This window comes from Pocillopora damicornis, chromosome 3 (assembly GCF_964200805.1).
Source record: "Pocillopora damicornis chromosome 3, jaPocDami1.2, whole genome shotgun sequence".
Taxonomy (NCBI): domain Eukaryota; kingdom Metazoa; phylum Cnidaria; class Anthozoa; order Scleractinia; family Pocilloporidae; genus Pocillopora; species Pocillopora damicornis.
The window spans coordinates 31,234,244-31,252,762 of NC_142672.1; the positions used below are offsets into that span (position 1 = coordinate 31,234,244).

Here is an 18,519-nt window from a genome sequence, read left to right on the forward strand (position 1 = left end):
ACAAGTCTCATAACAATAAAAAACGTCTACATAATTGATGTTTTTAAAGTTGGAATTTAACTTTGAGAAGCACCTCGTCCGGCTGTTTCTTTCTTTCTTTCTTTTTTTTTTTTTTTTTGAGGGGCGGTTTGAAATTGGGACTGAGAGTGTTGGTTTTATGTGTGGGGAAAAAACAAGAGAACCCGGGGAAAAAACCTCAGAGGCAAGGACAAGAAGAAACTTGAACCGTGATACCACATCCGGTGATCGAACCCGTGCCACAGCAATAGGAGGTGAGCGCCCTCACAACTGAGCTATGCCTGTTACCCATAATCCATGTTCCGTACGTATGTAGCACTTTTCCGGGGGAGTGAACTGGATAATACAACTCGAGTCGCTAAAACAGACACAAAAATGCACAACAGCTCCTGATAAATATCTTTGCGATTTGTTTTATAATAAATTTATGCATAAAGTGATATATAAACTTTACAAAGAAGGAACTATTTTAACTTAGGTAAATATTTTTTTGAGTTATGACATTTCGTTTGTAAAAATTTAGTGTTCTAATAATAATAATAATAATAATAAAAAACTTCAGAGTCCTTTACGATGTGTAAATCCTCTGCATGGCAGACAGTAAGGAGAATTTCTAATGAGATCTTGGGAGTTAAAGGGTTAAGGGTCCCTGACAAAAGTTTGATGGCTGGCGCATCAAAGTGTCCGAGCAAAATGGTAATATTTTATGACTTGTAATTGTGTTGTATCTGGCATACAAGAATTAAAAAATATGACGATCAAAATCTGATAAAAATGCATTTAAATTAAACTAGGTGCATGTAGTATTTCTTTCCTGTGTGACCTGGCAAATAAATAGAGCAGAATAACTGTACCTGTAACATTTGTCTTTTAAAAAAAACTATCCATAAATTAATTGGCTACATATCAACATCTCATGTACCTGATAACTGTAACATTAATATCATGAATTAGTCATTATTATAGTCGCAATATTCGGGTTTTTCTCAGCTAAACTTTGCAGCAAAATCAAAAGCATTTTCTGTGCACTATTTCTGGTCCCATTTCGTCGTACTCCTGCACAGAAATACACATCTGTGGGAATGTTGAGAGTCCAGCCAAAACGGCACTTCCGCTCCATACAGCGTACTTCCGGTCATCAGGGCTGACAACTCTGACCCGGCCAGGGTCACGTGGATTAACAAGAGTTGACATCTCCTTATGAAGGCGATCAGGAAGTCCAGGTAACATTGTACTTCCACCTTTAAAAGAGGATATGTGATCAAGAAAGGCATTAAATGCAATTTAAGAAAACTTGAAGTGCTGACGATTTCTGGCAGGCGACCGCTAATTGGAAAGTTTATCCTGTTTACGGCAAAAGGAAGTTTTGGGGAGGAAGATAGACATTTATGCCGTGGGTATGGACGATAGACGTGTGAAAAGAGGTGCAGGCAGGGGAAGGAGAAAAGAATATCCACCTATGTCCGCTCTGATCCCCTTTCTCCACACTGATAGCACCCACTCAAATTCCATTTTAAGACCCCTGCAAAGCAGGATGCTTCACATCTCTTCATGTTGAAATTCTCATTTCACAACGGTGTTCACTCTATATTTCAGTACACACGAGACATGACATCAAAATAACTGTTTCACGCTGAATTACGAACAAGTCTTAGTGAGTCGTACCTGATAGTAATATATTTTCAAGTAAGTCCTTTCTGATGTCAATGTCGCATTTCTTGATACAGTTGTAAATGGACTCGTGTATTCCAACCATGTCCATGCCAAGCATGCTGGGATTGAATAATACTTCTGGGCAGCGGAATCGCTCATTTGCCACGCGTATGGACTGACCATCAGGAAGCTGTGGAATAACAAGAGAAAGGATTTCATCTTTACCGTGCGGTGAAGTAAGAGCGGTATTTGATCACAAAAGGAGCTCCACGAACTTAAGTCCATAACATACCATATATAACTCCTCAAATTTGTCACTTGTCTCAGACTCCTGCAGTTCGTGCTCAAAATCAAGGGCCACATAGGCAAGTTTCTCCTTAATGTCGCGTATTATCTCTCTCTCCGCTGTGGTCGTAAACGAGTAACCCCGCTCCGTAAGGATTCTCATCATGTACTTGGTGAGGTCCCTTCCCGCGAGGTCCATTCTCTGGGTGGCGTGAGGGAGCCAGTAGCCCTCATAAACTGGAACAGTATGGCTCACCCCGTCACCGCAGTCGAAAACGGTGCCTGAGTGACAAGGGGGAAAAAGAAGTCCTCAACAGAATAAAGAAGCTGGGGCTTTCCTAAGAGAATAAATCTTTCATAAAGGCCTTGAATCTACAGTTATCCCTCTCAAAAAAGTTATTTTTATAATGATTGTATCTATTCTTTTAGATGTTACATAAAATTTTACCAGCATTTCGTCTCATCAGCTATCCACGTGAGCAAATTTTTGACAAAGGTTTGGTTCCTACAAGATCCTCTAAGATCTACGAGAGCGTTCTGTCTTGGGGGGGGGGGGGGGGAAGGGGGGAGGGGGAGGTGTGGAAAAGCCCTGTCTTGAAGGAAACACCTTAGTTGTTCACAACTCATCATGTATCTCTCACTACCAGGATAATGTAAAATATATACTTTGATCTATACTTACCAGTAGTTCGTCCCGTAGAATACAAGGCCATGACAGCCTGCACAGCTATGTACAGACATGGCACCTCAAATGTCTCAAACATGATCTGTAGCATACGCTCTCTGTTGTACTTTGGGTTCAAGGGCGCCTCTGTCAACATGACCGGGTAGTCCTGGGACAGGACCCGCAGCTGGTCATAAGTGTGACCCCAAATCTGTGATTAAAAAAACTGAAAAATAAATACATACATAGATACAAAGAAGTTCAGATGTTTCGTCACCTCTGAGCTAACTGGGAACACTGCGCACGAATATAAGCCTTGTAAGTAGATCTTAAATAGTTAAAAATCTCAACTGCTTCTCGCTCGAGAGCAGAATCCTTGCAGCAGTAAAAATCATAGGAATTCTGCTTAAAAATTAAAGTTGGCCCTCTTTCCAAGAAATAAGACAGACAGTCACACAGACAAAAAGGCACATTGACACATGAGCCAAAGCCCACAAGAGCACTTTAATCAACTAAAAGGAAAACTTAGGCGGGCAGTAAACTAATATCGCAAAGAGAACAACGATAGAAACAAACCGATTCCATGTCATCCCAGTTCATTACAATCCCATGCTCCAACGGGTACTTGAGAGTCAACACACCGCGCATGCTTTGTGCTTCATCACCGACATAGTAATCTCTGTAATCTTGCATCATGGCTTCCTGAAAAATTTAAACCAAAGAAGGACTGGTTTTAAAGATTTATCTTTTTAATTTCAACCACATATTAATCTTCAGTTGCCTTCATTCATTAATCAACAACCAAACTATCTCAGTGAAAAAGAGTTCCCACGTGGACGTGTGCAAACGTGTAAAGAACAAATTTAAGTTGTCCTGCACCGGCTTTTGTTGACCATATAATTAGATAATATTTACAAAAACATGCTTCCGCAAGAATTCCTCCTCTTTTTTAATCGACTATGGCTTCCAACTAACCTGATGTCGAGGTTTACCAACGACTGCTGGGAAAACCACGCGTGGCTGCTGTTCATTGGAGAAGCCAGCTTTACAAAAACCGGAGCCATTATCGATTACTGCTACAACTCCTCCACTACGCTCCTGTGAAGCAAAACATTAACTGTTCGTCAAAAGATCACTTTGTTTCAAGTTAACAAATGCCGTAGACTGCATCAAAATAAACTATACCAATGCACGCCTTACGGCTCAGATTCACAATTAAATCGAGAGTACACTAAATAATTCAGCATGGCGCGCCTCACAGGCCAACGAACTCATACTACAGTTTAGATATATTCAAAACAATATGCTACGAACGGCGCAACCAGTAAAAAAATGCACGGTTGCATTAGTAGTCTGCATTGTTTGCAATCTCGCTATTTTTACTTGGTTTTCCCCTATATCCTCCATTCCCTTTTGCCATTTGCTACCTTAAACAAACATGATTTCAAATTTTTTTCGTTACAAGTTCATTTAGTCTGATACTCACAAACGCGACGTTGTGTTCACTCGCAACTGCCGCGCTCACGGGCGGTGCGGGGGCACTGGTACGAGCTGACACAGTCCACAACACCGGGACTTTCTCCTCTTCATCAGAGCCCAGTGTCTCTCGGTCATCGGAAGCCTCGGCGACAACAAGTTTGGGTTGATCTTCCTCATCTCCTGAACTCAGTGTGTCGTCAGAGTCGCTAGAGCCAATAATATCAAGAAGATCGTCTTCTTCATCGGCTTTTCTCGTAGAAACAGGAAAGTTCGGAAATGAGGCGACATGATTTGAACGTTTAACGACTTCTGATTGGTTCTTCATGGCACCGTCACGTTTTTGCGGGTATTCTCCTTTTTTCAACTCTTTAGCAGGTTCTGAATCGAATACCATTTTTTCGAGTTGCTCCAATTCTTTGTCAGAAGCCGTCTTTGTTAATTCTTGAGGCGAGTCATCACCTTCGTTATCACCTTCGCTTCGAGCCTTCTGTTCGTATAACGCTTTCTCGAGCCGCTCAAACTCATCATCAGAAGATTCATTGACCGATTCCTTAGCCAGCCGCATGCTATCTTTCTCAGCTTCAATGCGGGCTTTTTCCTCGTACAATAATCTTTCGATTTCCTCGAACTCTTCGTCTGAAGATTTCTTCGTCATTTCTCTCGTTCCCATTCCCTCATCTCCGCTGTCACTCATCTCGTCCTCAATCTCTCCCAACCTCGCGACAAGTTCCCGGATGTTAGCGGTGCTGTCTGATAACAGAGTGTCTTCCGATTCATCGTCTCCGCCTTGGTCAATGACATCTTCGATTTGCTGTTCACTTGACAGGTGTTCATTTTCTTTTAAATCAACCTTGACATTATCTTTGAAATCCTGCGGCTCTTCCTCATGAAGGCTGGCATCAAATCTCTCTATCACATCTTCATCACTATCCGACTCGGCCCCATATTTCGGTTCAGCGTTTGTAAAAACAGAAGAATTTAACTCCACAAAATTACTTCCCCTCCCTTCTGAGGAAAACCAACCTAAGTTAGTCGCTGAAGATTCCAGTTGATCGCCTTGGGGTATATCCAAGGATTCCACATGATCGTCAACGGGTAGGTCCGAAGATATGCGTTGATCATCTTCGGATACATCCGAATATTCCACATGATCGTCTTCGACTACATCCAAAGACACCAGTTGATCATCTTCGGGTACTTCGGAACTGTCTCTCGAATGATCTGGCGAAGACATATCAATAGATCCAGACTTAAGCAGCTCTATGAGTTCATCTTCTGGTGAAATTTTACTCTCCTCGCTCACAAAATCGCATTGTTCAATGTCAATATCCTCCAGCTGGCTTTCTGTGAAAGACGAATTTCGATCATGATTGGGTGGGTTCGATTTGGAGCGCCCTTCCTCCAAAACAATTTCTTTCTCGTTTGACAGAACCTTCGACTGCTGGGGTAGTTTTTGGTCGTACATCTCAATCTCCTCCGCATCGTTCTCCTTTCCACCATTATCATTTAAATCCTGCTGTGATTCTGCATTTATTGCTTCCTCTGCTCCGCTGACCTCGTCAACTGGTTCGGTGTTCGTTCTAGATCGGAAATATGAGAGGCGTTTCTGGCGGATATCCTGGACTTCTCTGTCACTTGACTCACGCTCCTGACAACAACAAAATTAATGTACGAGGGTCAGTTATGTTACCGATGGTTATTGAAAGACGAAAACGTCGAGGCACTGTTGAAGGCTCGACTTTGGCTTCAAGCCTTGATCTAGTAATCGTGATCCGTTCCTCAATTTACTCTCATTGACTTGCAGGGAAAACCTGACGAATTGCTAAAGAGGGGGAGAGGGGGGAGTAAACTTTGATGGACAGATATCCTCTCCAGGGAAAGTAGAAAATTTCTCTGACTTATTTCGGGCTAGAGGAACTAAGAAAAGCTTATCACAAATCTGAATCTCACAATCTCACTCTATGAAAGATTCTCTTACCTCGTCCACTGACCAGTCTTTTTCTTCCACCTGAGCCGCTTCTACACTTTTAGCTGGACTCTGACGGCTGCGCTCTAGGTTCTCTTGTTCCGCTATTTTTTGCTGTCTGATCCATTCGTTCTGCCTTTCTTCTTCCTCCCTTAACCGACGCTGTTCTTCCATAAATTTGTTCTGTTCTCTCTTGAGACTATCTTGTAATTCCTTTTGTTCTTCTTCTAGCTTTGCCTTGAGTTTCACGACTTCGTGATCGTCAAAACTTGCTTGTTTGAAAACGGGCTTTTGCCCGTCATCCGTATTAGAGTGAACATCTTTGTTGTTCACGACTTGCACAGGCTGCTTTCCGACTCTTTTGCTTCGTTGCTCAACAATCGTACGACCGACAGGTGCTTCAAGATCTCGTTCCAAGCTTTCATCATCTTCCGGATGGACATGAGAATCAACAGCCTTAATTATGTGCTTACTAGTACCAGGTTCCGGAAGCTTCCTTGCCGCAGAACTTTCGTTTTCAAGGTGCTGCCCACTAAAATCATGAGTTCTAACGCCCACATCCATCGGTTCCCTAACAAGATTGGCTTTTTCCATTGTCTCGGGCGTTTTCACTTCGTGTCTTAACCTAGGATCGAAATCCACTCCATTTTGAATCTGATAGCCACCATTTAAAGTCTGGGTTTCTTTATTGGAAGAAGGAGGCTTAACAAAAGTCATTGCTGATGCATTTGTAACGTCTTGGGAATGATAACTATTATTCACTCTTGCTGTATTTTCTGAACCAAAAACGTACAACGGAGGAGCATTTGTCGAAGTATGTAACACAGGATTTGTTGACTGACATCTAAAAATTTGTGGTGTATGTGAACCGTTTACTAAGGGAGCTGGAGCGACAGGAGTAAGAGCATGCTGGTGTTGCTGTCGAGATTGAAACTGATGGCCAAACTGATTGAAAGGTAACGAAGGATTTACGTAATTATTGGTCTGCAACGCGTGCATATTATGCGGTGAGCGCGCATAATCCGGATTCGAAGACACCATGCCGTTTTTCAGCAACCATTGTACTTCTTGATGGGATAAAGACTGAAATAAATCTGCGATGGCTTTTTCCGTTTTACTGAGCTCCTCTTGCGAGTAAAAATATTGCTCCTCTACATCTTGCCGAACAAGAGTATCGAGTTTCTGTGAAAGGATATGTCGCCGACTTCTGATCTGGTTCATCCAGTACATCTCCTGTTTCTTTAACAAGCAAAAGTGTTGAACCTTATCTAGTGATACGCTATGGGCTGCCGGTTGATTTCTCTGTGCGGAGAAAATTTGCGGATTATTTTGAAGTGATGTAAAATTGCTTTGCTGAACGTGGCTGTTTGTAATATCAGGATCGTGCATGCTTGTGCGATAGCCGTTCAGAAGCATCTCTGATGACGATCGTTGAAGGTCACTCCTGTGTAGGACATTCGAACTTTCTGGTGAAAGATAAGTATGTTTTAGTGGCGCTGTGTCATCCTCCTCCTCCTTCAACAACGACACTTCTCTGAGTAACCCTTCCACTTCACGGTCCACTGAATCATCCGACGTCAGTTCCGGTCTAGCAGTTGAGTGCGTGGGACTGGAAGTTAAATCATCTACCATTTTTTGACTTCTTGAACTCGACAATCTTTTGATCTGGTCACTTCTCCTTGGATAAGAACTTGATACTATTTTTTCGCTCGGACAATACTCGTCATGCAATACTGACCAGTTCATATAGTTTGTATTTAACTGTCGTAAATCAAGTGGAGGAACAAAATTTTCGCGCATTTTCTGAAGTTGCTCGAGTTCTTTTTCAAGTCTCGTTTGCTCCTGAATTAAGTGCTCCATCTTACTCGATGTTTGCTGGGACTTTTTAAGTTTTTTCCGCTCTGGTTTTCTCGGCGCAACTTTTTGAGTTGCCACTTGGGAGTCTACGGACGAGTTAGACGTCACATCTTCATTCCTTACAATTTCCCTTTTGGGAGAATGTTTGTACCCCGCCCACCCGTCCAGGCTATCTCTAGGTCCCATTCCACCATTATGTTTCAGGTATCTGCCAGTCACCCCAGGTGGACAGGTTTGGCTTTCTGATCCCTCCGTTGTAACTCTGCGCCCCACATTGTTCATAGAATAGGACTGGTGCGAATCTAGAGTTTTGGATTGTAGCCTCCGCTCTGGACCGCCATACTGCTTTCGTTCCGAGTCCCTCACGGTACCGTTCAATGCTGATGAGGGTCGACTCCTGGGAGGGGTTGGGAGAACGAGGTTCCCTGGAGATGAGGAACGGTCACCTGGCCTTGGGTAGTGCGACACATCCTTGTTATTCGTGATTCTACCATGGAGGTCTTCGATTCTACTGTAATAAGGTTCATCTAGGACCTGACCAGTGGATCTCCTGAAATTGAAGATGAAAAGAATATAACTGTTGAAGTGAGGTTTACATTCGGTCCTATTCGCGTAATACTACAGCCGCATCTACAGTGATAAGTTTTTATGAACAAACGCACTTGCTTTACATTCGGTCCTATTCGCGTAATACTACAGCCGCATCTACAGTGATAAGTTTTTATGAACAAACGCACTTGCAGGTGACTCCTTTTGTTTGCTGTATTCAAAAGCATAGAAAAACAACTGGAAAAGAACTTCCCGTAATTAAGCCCTTCAATACTATTAAGAGTGCTTTTCGAAAAAACAAAAACCCCAGTAGTCACAATGGCCAATCAGAAGAACGGAAAATACCTTGTAGAGCCAAGGAGAACTCAAAGTAAAAACAAGTCAGCTGCCTCAAGAAGATGCAATCTCGGACTACTTTCTATACTCAATTAAAACTTGCTCGTCATGTCAAGTGGCCTTGATAAGTAACCTTTCACCAAAACTGGAATGTGACTTTTTGGACACTTAACATAATTTTCAATCCATTTATTTCTCTCTGTCTCTCCAAACCTTCATTAAAAAATAAACAGTTGCATTTCAAACTAAACCTTGAACTTCGATCGGTAACTTCAGCTTTCCTGTTGTCCCCAGCTCCCCCTCTTCCATTCCCAACCACTAAGTGAGTCTCGCGGGCTCGGATAATTTTTTCCAGTTCTTTACAACGGTGAATCAGCAACTTGGCCTGGTTCCTCTGCTTAGTATCCGGGACCTTTTCCAAGAATGATTCTAACTGCAAAAGTTCCTTAGAGGAGAGGGGTGGGAATTTTGCAAGGAACCTTGACAATCTATCTTCATGCTGTTGTAAGTCGCCATTAGAAGCAGGAGATAACACAGAGCTGCTGGTACTTTTGCTGGAGGTCGAGTTTGACGGCCAAAACTCGGCAGCTTTACTATACCACATATCTGCCTGTTAAAACCGATTAAAAAGTGTTCCATTCTCTTTATCTTATACAATTATTCACTACCTTCAGTAAAAGACGAGAGTACAGTGACTTTTACTTGCTTGACCTTTAACTCCCAGGAGTGATCCAAAATAAATCTTTCCCTACATCATCAACACATTTCCAGGCAGAAAGACAGTGGCAGAAAGAAAAATTACAACCAAGGAAAATTGTTTAATACAAACTAAATTCTCAGGGCTAAATTTACCGGGAATTGATTGTATTAAACCTCGTTATAGGATCAGTTCCAGTAGATTTCTGAGTCAGTGTCTAGTTTTTTAAGCAAACGCGAGGTAATAGCGAAGGGCGGGTCGTGAGTAGGAGTTGGAACAAGATAAACATTTTCGCGCTACTTGTTTCGTGCGTGGCTCGCCGTTCGCGCTCCCCTTCCTCTCGCCGCGGCATCGCACTAGCCTCAGTCCGCTCACCTAAAAATAGAAAGAAATAAAAATGTGAATTTAAAGTCTATTTTCTTGTTCAACTCTACCTTCGCTAAAAGGTTGTAAAAATTAACGGAATCTTCCAACCATTTCTTGGTGTTTTCGACTTTACTACGAAAGCTTGTCAGATCTGACAGTAGAACTTTAGACGCTGTTTGAAGCGGTCTCTTATCTCGCAGATTTCTTGTGCTCATTTCGTTGGCTCTCTCAGCTAACTCTCTACCTTGCGTTAAGACTTCCTGAAAGATAACAAAAACATCTGGTTTGCTAACAACAAGCGCACTTTCTTCAGTTTTGTTTTATATCGTGCGCATAAACCAATATAGCGAACAAGCCTCGCATGTGTTCTCCTTTTGTTCGCTTTATAGATAGGTAACAGACTCCTTATCAAAACTGAAGACGACAAAACTGCGACTCGTTTATTTATTTATTTTCTGTTTATAATCATTTGATTTGTTTAAACATTAATTTCATTACTTGTCTCCGTGTTACTTTTTTCTTAATTCCCCAATAAAAGACTTTTGTCATTTTTCTCGACACCCACGTGAACTACTGAGGCGATGACGGCTGAGAAAAAACAACACAAAACAAAACTATTATTGGCATTATGAGACGACGAATTATCGAACCTTCGCCAGTGGATGAAACTCGCGGTCAAACTTTGCTTTGTTTTGATTGGCTGTGCGAAGAGAGACACATCCTTGGGAGAATAAGTTCAACTGATCTTCAGCATCACCACGAATCCACTTCACTAACTGCAACCAGAAAACACCACATTTCGAAAAAACTACGTCAACGTCTGCATCTTGATAATTTAGCAAATCATTTCCAACATTATTATCAGAAATTAAACAAATGCTTCGCCACAACTATTTCTCCTCTTCAGAAGAAACTCGCGGTTAGTAAACTGGGAACTGCTATTACCCACCCGACTAAGGTTCTCTCTCAACTCATGTACGTCATCATATTGAGAACTAGTTACAACCGGTTGTGACGAAATTTTTCCGTTCCAGGCTTCCTCAAGTTGCCGCTTGGCCTGAATGAGTTTGTCCCGGTATGGCTTGATTGTCTCCATCATTGGAGCAAACTGCGGTTTCTTTGACATCACTGAGAACGTCCTGTCATGTTGGGGTCTGAGTGACAGTTCGTTTAAATGATGCACCTCCTCGAGAGCGGAATCAAGAGTCAGATCACTACAAATAAGGAAAAATACAAATAGAAATAATTTTCTTCTGTTCACATCCTAAAATTTTTCGAGTGACATTAATTTAGTAAAGGAAGAATTTAACGAAATTGGCCACCAAAATTTGGATTTGCTTTCAGTTCAAGTTCTCGCAAACTTATTCTAGCAGTTGTCTCAAGGGTCTCGAACGATTTTTACAGCAGCCGTTTCGAGCTTTCCCTTCCAGCCCTACTTCCAGCTTCAATTTTTCTCTTTCACTGAAACAGTCAGTGTCGGAGGGTGCCTGTAAAGGGGGTCGTGGCTTTGTGGCCAGTATTCACTGTAAAAAAGAGCAAACTACTGGAGGCGCGGGTACAATCAAGCGATTAAATCGTGATTTATTTCAACTAGTCGTGGGTGTAACTGGTCACCACAGCAACCAATCGGAGCGAAGGTTGAAATCATCTTAAGCCAATTAGAACTCCGACCAAGTAAAAAAAAGGCAAATTGCATGAAAGGCGGGAAAACGCGAGTGACCAAATCATGATTGGTTTCGGTTTTGAATCGGATTGGTTGAGAAGATGGCGCGAGTTTTCTGGACCAATCGCAAAGCAAAGTTAAGCAAAGCCAAAGCAATAATGGATTACTTTTGACACTCAATTGAAAACTGGTCTGTAGGCAACCACATTCGACGAAACACCTGAGACAAAACTGCTACTTCTAAAGGGATGGCGAGATTACAGCTAATACAATGTATATGATATATTTTCTGAAACACCCCACCGTTTTATCTGAGCTCTTTTAGTCTCTGTTCTCTGCAGCACCAGATCACCACCAGAAAGTTCTTTCTTCGTGCGCATTCTTTTTAAAGATTTCATCTCAACCACAGCTTTTGGAAGGTGGTTCATGACGTATTCAGAAGTAAAATAGAATTCTTCCAATTTCTTTAACAGGGAAGTATACAGAACAAAACGTCAGTGGCTATAGACAAAAAATTGAGGATTCTGTGAACGAAAAGGAGATTACTTTTGACCTTCCCCCTCAATGTTTGCGAGCCATTTCTGGCTTGGAAGACAACAAGATTGGACCTCTAGAGCTCTCGCATGTATGAAGGTAGCACTGCATGCTAAGTACAGTTCAAACGTCGAATTTTAGATGTGGCGAACCTAATACCCATTTGGGTCAACCCAGATAATTATGTTCGAGAGTTGCGCATCCGCCTCGCCTTATGCTCAATACGCTCTTAATTATAATCTTTAGTGCACTTGCCGTACTTTTTGCAGTCTGATCCATGCTTTATGATCGTACGACAGTGTTCCTCCAAAGGACGGAGGCAATTGGCTGGCATCTATGAAGGTCAAGAGGTTTCCTGTGCCATTCACCTGTTCTGTCTGAAAATAAAATATACACACAGCAGTCTACTTTGCCTACGTAAAGTGATGCAAAAAGTGCAATTCTCATCGCTATGGTCAAATATTCCAGAAATGAATTAGTAGGATCAACCAAACCTCTCTTCAAGAATGAACTACAACTCAATTATGAAATGTTATAATGACAATGTTGATAGCATTCTTGGGGTGACAATACCTGAAAATCAAGCTGTCCTCTTTCCTGGCGAGAGTGGATTTCTCTATTCAATTGTTTCTTCACTTGTTTATCTTCGGGGCAAATAATGTACATACTTTGGATGGATCTGCTGTCATTCTGCAATGTGTACATTGTGCACAATAATCAATAGAAATAAGAGAACAAGAAGCCGCAGTGGCTTTGACATGGGGTTCCCTCTATGATGGGAGCGTTACCAAACAGAGAACAAGCGTTTACTTGTAAGTAACTGGTTCCGTGACTCAATCTCACGAAGTGAGACCAACAACACCTCCTGGAATTCACTTAGTTCTCTTAATCGTTCCTCACCTTTAAAATGCCAATTTTCAACGATAAACTTACTTTTAGTGTTCATTCTAAGCATTGTTGAACAAAAAAAAAAAAAATACGAGTTTAGGAGTAAACCCAACACTATTTCGAATCGTTTCGATTACTAATAATATGATGGGAAAGACGAGCCGTGAGAGGTCATCGGCTGATTGATTTAATAGATAACCAGCGCCTACGCAGAAACGCCGGAGGTGCCTTTTGAAAGATAAACGACGACCGCGACCAAATTTAAAACTTAGTCTTTACAACAGGAAGCCCAGGCAATTAAGTTATTTTGACAAATATGGTGCTCTCAATTTATAATTGAAAAACAAGTTTTCTCTAGAGACAATCTCTGGAGGCAATCTCCACTGATTAAAAGTTTATGGCCTACCTAAGCCCCACCCTGTAATTTAAAATTCTATGGGGATAGACCAAACCTAACTAAATTCTGCAATAAATAAAGGGGGTAGGTTTCTAAAGAAACTGTGGTGCTGCGTCAGCAGAGGAGTATAGCAAGATAATTAAGATACTTGGTTTAATCAACTGAGTTGATGATGTAAACTGGTCACCATTAACCCTTTAACTCCCATGAGTGATGAAGACAGAATTTCTCCCAACAGTATCAATACAATATCAAGCAGACAAGTAGTGAGAAAAAAGAAATATATCAATTTGGGGATAATTAGTAGATCCAATGCTAAATTCTCTGAATTACATCAAAAGAATTGTATGGTTGACAGTAAAGAGAATTAAAAATTTGATCTGGGAGTGAAAGGGTTGTGAGTTTCTAAGCTGATGTTTTGAGCATTGGGTCTTTATCAGAGTAAAAGGACATTTGCTCTGAAGGCTTATGAACACATGATCAGTTGGTAAAGCCAAATTATCTTAAATTCTGTAATGGTTGGACAAACCTGGAACATCTGAATCAATTCTACAATATGCTTGATATCAGCTGTCCTGGAGTTGCGGAAGTCAAGAAGAAGGGAGAGACCAGCCTCTTTGTACCAAGACCTAGCAAATACAACTTTAATAAATAATGTTCCTAAAAGCACTGCATAAGATATACTTTGTAATTCATATTTCAAGATAATAACTTGCAACTGTGAGCCATTACTTATAGGAAAGAAGTATCACTTTCTAAACTGCGTTTCCCTTTTCAAATGAAATCTGGTGCACTGATTTAACTCTGTAAAAGCCTTTCTGGCCCAAGAAGAGCCACAAGTAGCAAATGAACATTGCAAATAGGCGAGCCTGTTGTAGGCATTTTTAAAATACAACAAAAACTGATAGTAAAGGCCTAAAGGGCAGCTGAGTGTTTTGATTATTTTGCTCTATTTCACTAACTAAATGCGTGAAACAGGCTATGGAGGCTTGTCCATTTATACATTACCAGTTGTTAAGAAATGTTAAAAAATGACGCAAGTGGAACTTTTGTATCCCAACAACTTTGAAAGTAAATGTCTACAACAATATAATAATTTTTTTATTAGGTGCCATAAGCCAATCAGAGAAAAGAAAATATCGCATGGGGACAACAAGAGCTTAAAGCAAAACAGTGAAAAAAATTGCTCAGTACATTTAATGATGAGCAAAATAATGCCAAACCTCGAGAGGAAAGCAAGGTATTTCAACAGCCTGATCACATCAGCTTGGTTAAGTTGGACAAGATTGGGATAGCGCTGAGATGGTAGAATAACCAAAGGGTGTCCATGTAAATCACTTCCCCCTGTGTAAAAAAAGATCCCATTATATGCACAGGGTTAATACTATTTTGAAGTCAAAGAATTGACCTTCCACAACATTTTCCAAGACCCTTTGTAAAGTTTTCCTTGACCTAAATTTGAAAAGATGCTCTTGAAACAATGTGATGTTCAATGATTATGTACCCAAATAACTAAGGCATTTCCCTGGGTTTGCTAAAATATCCATCTAAGTATTTTTCAAGGTATTCTATGACTCAAAATAGGATCCCACCTCTTAAGTGGCCTGGAAAACTGTTCTATGGGGTTCCATGGGAAAAAAAAGAGAAAAGAAAGGTCTTCACAGAGTGAGAGCATGGTGCAGGCTAATGACCCATAACAACCCTGTATGCAGGTATTTAAAACATCTTCACTTGTAGTGGATATGAATTGTGTGAAATATCATAAAAATCGGCAAACACCATCAACTCAGACCTGAGAGGACAGCAATTTCTGATGAAATAAGGCTATCTTCAGGCATATATAGCCTCTTCTCTGCAACTTTTGACCTTGAACCCATCACCTGCATGAAAAATATTGAAGTTTGCCATTACAAAGAGACTCGATCAATATGGTCCATATGTTCAATTAATTTCCCACAAGTAACATTACTGCAAAAAAATATTTCAGCAGAAACTGTTCAATATGAAGTATACTCTTCAGGAACAGATGAAATCATGCCTAATAATTAGAATAATTTGCTACCTTCACATTCAAGCATTCATCAAATTTTACTTGTGACTTGGAAAAAATTTGTTTGACAATGTATAATTCTATCAGATCAGAAAATAAGACACAAGCCAAGAAAATTTTTTTTAAAAAATGACTTTTGTTTTGTACTCTACTCCTATCTACTGAGCATGTCACAACAGGTGGTAAATTTGAGGTTTGAAAAAATGCCAAGATCTTTGGAAAAAAAAGACAAATATTGACACTGACTCTTCAGTCAACTTTTACTATATATTGGGCGGGTTTGTAAAAATCCTGTTATCAACAGCAGCTCTACGATAGCTAAGAAGTAAGGTTCTGAGTAAAATTGTTTTCAATCACTCAGTGATACATTTGTTATTTACACATGGAATATTGTTCATATCTCTCTGTTAAATATCAATTTTTATACATCACTATAAATTATATTAATTTTATTCATCAGCTTATTTGTTTGTATATTGAAAATTTACTGCTTCTTTTTATGTTCAAATCTATCACAGGAGACTTAAAGCAAAAATATTTTTTTAAAAAATTTAAAAATAGAAATAAAACAACAAAAACATGCACTTTGACATGCTCAAATATTTCCCCTATTGGCATTCCTGCAGTGATCGGTAGATATAACTTCTTGTTACAATTTTGAAACATTAAGAATTTCAAAAAATCATTAAAAATTACAATAATAATCAAATTCTCAGGACTATGATAACCAGCTTGTCGTCATCTCATGAGAACTACATGTAGCTTTACACGTAAACATTAGAAAGGAAGGGTTGCACCAGCCACAAGTAAGAAAATAACACCCTTACTGACCACATGAAGTTCAAATTATGTCACATTCCAGTAAAATATTATTTAGCGGTGTAAAATCTTCTTTGACTACACTATTCAGGATTTGTCTGTAGATAAGATAAGCTATTTGTATCACAGTGACAAAAAAGTAAATAACGTGCATGATTGGAAATTTTGTACGAAAGATCATAGTAGCAGCAAAAAGAAGGCGATAATCTTTCACCAAAGAACACAGATTCTTTAGCCATTTGTCATAGAGGAGTGATTTGTGTAGAATCACTGACCCATTAAACACCTTTTGTCACCAACTTGAAAGTTCCGAACAAATTAACGGCCTACCGCAAAGCCGGACACAATGGTCATCAAGCAAGTTCCTCAACCTCACTTGCTACATGTAGCGATCTGAACATTGGGTATCACTCACCTCATCGAAATGTAAAATAATATGACTCAATCACGCTTTAAGAAATAATTGCCAAGACCGATTAAATAATAGCATGATCATGGATAAATACAAAACCAATAATCGACCTTCTTTTTGTTTATTTAAAGAATAACATTTAATATTTTACTAACATAGCATGCACTCTACTGGATATATTTTGAAGTAATATTTACTGACATTTAGCCCATTTTCGAGAGAGTACACCTTGTTGATATATGGAGTCATAACAATATCCTTAAGGACATTGCATGATACTCCTTGTGCGTTATTTTGCTATATCCTGAATTTCCCTGCCTAGAGGTTGCAAACTTTGAGCTGGATAGGACACAGTGTTTCTGTTTTGGGCAAGGGGAAATATCTGAAATGCCACGCATCAGTTTCAAACACAACCATGACTTACCGCCTAGATCTTTCTCTTTTCCTCTTCAATAACCTTTTCGCTGAAGGGTGTCGAAATAAAACATGATCTTCACTCTTCAACAACACCGTACCTTAGTTATTAGGCACGCATAATTCCGATCAACTCCGAACCTCTATTAGCTTCGTCCCAAAATTACTCTGTTCCAAGGCGTCAACCCGTGCCTGATGTTTCACAAAAGACGATTCATGGTAGCTGTCAGAAAGTGACGACTTGAAGTATGTCGGAAACTCTTAAAACAACATTAATTACACAAATCACCCAAGCGATCGTGGTTACAGCTTAGCGGAATGCTGCTTGATCGCTCTGTTGTTGGGAAAAAACATGCCCTATCCGGGGTGGGGTAGCGTTTGTAAGCTTGGTAACCGAGGTCTGATATATAGCGCCTGACGTATTTTGTTATTTCGCAATCCACCTCACGCGATTTCAAAAATAACTTTCCGCTTTCAACTTTTAGATTATGGCGGACAAAGGCGAAAAGAAAATCATTGAACAATCTCTGTTCGGTAGATTATCTCAGTATTTGAATCCTGCAACACCCAAAGGAAAAAGAAATGTGGTGATCCTATGTTATGCATTGGGATTTCTCGGACTGCACGCAATTTGGGCTCATTCGAAACGGAGCCGAAATGTTAAGCTTATTGCCGACGAGGATATTCAGACAAAAAGAGCATGAAAGCTTAACGGCCAGCCCAATACGAAATGCCACGTTACACAGTCAACCATCCAGACTTGCATCCTTTACGAGTCAATTTTGTTTTCGGGTATTGTATGCCGTTTTTGTAAGACTTGACAACGGCGCATATATTAAGAAACTGTGTAGAAAACTGTGAACTTGCTGATAGATCGGTTTTAAGACGAAATGGTCATTTATATTGAGTGAAACAGAAACTGTATAACAAGAATTGATTTTTCCATGTAGCTACATCATCAAGAGTGAACTGTGGTGATATGAGATAAGTTAAATTATCATACCAGGTGGAAAGCTATTGTTTTTATCATAAAGTTGTTGTCAGTGGTAACTCGCTAATCTTTTGATGTCACCCAAAGAACTGATGTCGCAGACAAAGGAAAAGCGAACAAAATAGATGGCAATCACAGATCACAAGTCAGGATTGTGACCTTTTGAAGCCTCTGAAATATAAAACCTGTTTGCCTGAGGTGTCCGTCCGATCCAAAAAGATTGACTACTGTGTTATTTGCATATGACCACTGTGCTACCTGAATGGAACGTTTGTTATCCTAGACGGTACAAATGGCCACTATCTACTTCATATGGGTATGGGAATTAGATAACTTGAGTCTTTTCCAAATTTTCTAAGTACTCTGACTTTTAATCTCTGGATAATTATCTTCCAGTTATGCAAAATTGTCATGCTTGGTTTTAATGGAGATCCAGAACATGGGATGTACCCAAAATAAGAGTCTGTACTTGGTGATGGGC

At 40.2% G+C, this 18,519-nt stretch overlaps 1 protein-coding gene across 1 annotated transcript; it reads right to left on the reverse strand.

Moving 5' to 3' along the window:
- Positions 1 to 405: 405 nt before the first annotated feature.
- LOC113680587 (uncharacterized) lies at positions 406 to 17,410 on the reverse strand. Its single transcript, XM_027197621.2, has 19 exons — positions 17,058 to 17,410; positions 15,145 to 15,232; positions 14,576 to 14,696; positions 13,882 to 13,981; positions 12,641 to 12,757; positions 12,328 to 12,444; positions 11,837 to 11,997; positions 10,820 to 11,084; positions 10,521 to 10,646; positions 9,939 to 10,130; positions 9,059 to 9,417; positions 6,078 to 8,472; positions 4,107 to 5,747; positions 3,596 to 3,718; positions 3,197 to 3,322; positions 2,639 to 2,831; positions 1,964 to 2,238; positions 1,684 to 1,861; positions 406 to 1,259 (listed from the first exon to the last, which is right to left on the reverse strand). The coding sequence occupies exons 2-19, from the start codon at positions 15,227 to 15,229 to the stop codon at positions 1,027 to 1,029; spliced, it is 6,807 nt and encodes a 2,268-aa protein (XP_027053422.2). The 5' UTR covers positions 15,230 to 15,232; positions 17,058 to 17,410; the 3' UTR covers positions 406 to 1,026.
- Positions 17,411 to 18,519: the final 1,109 nt, after the last annotated feature.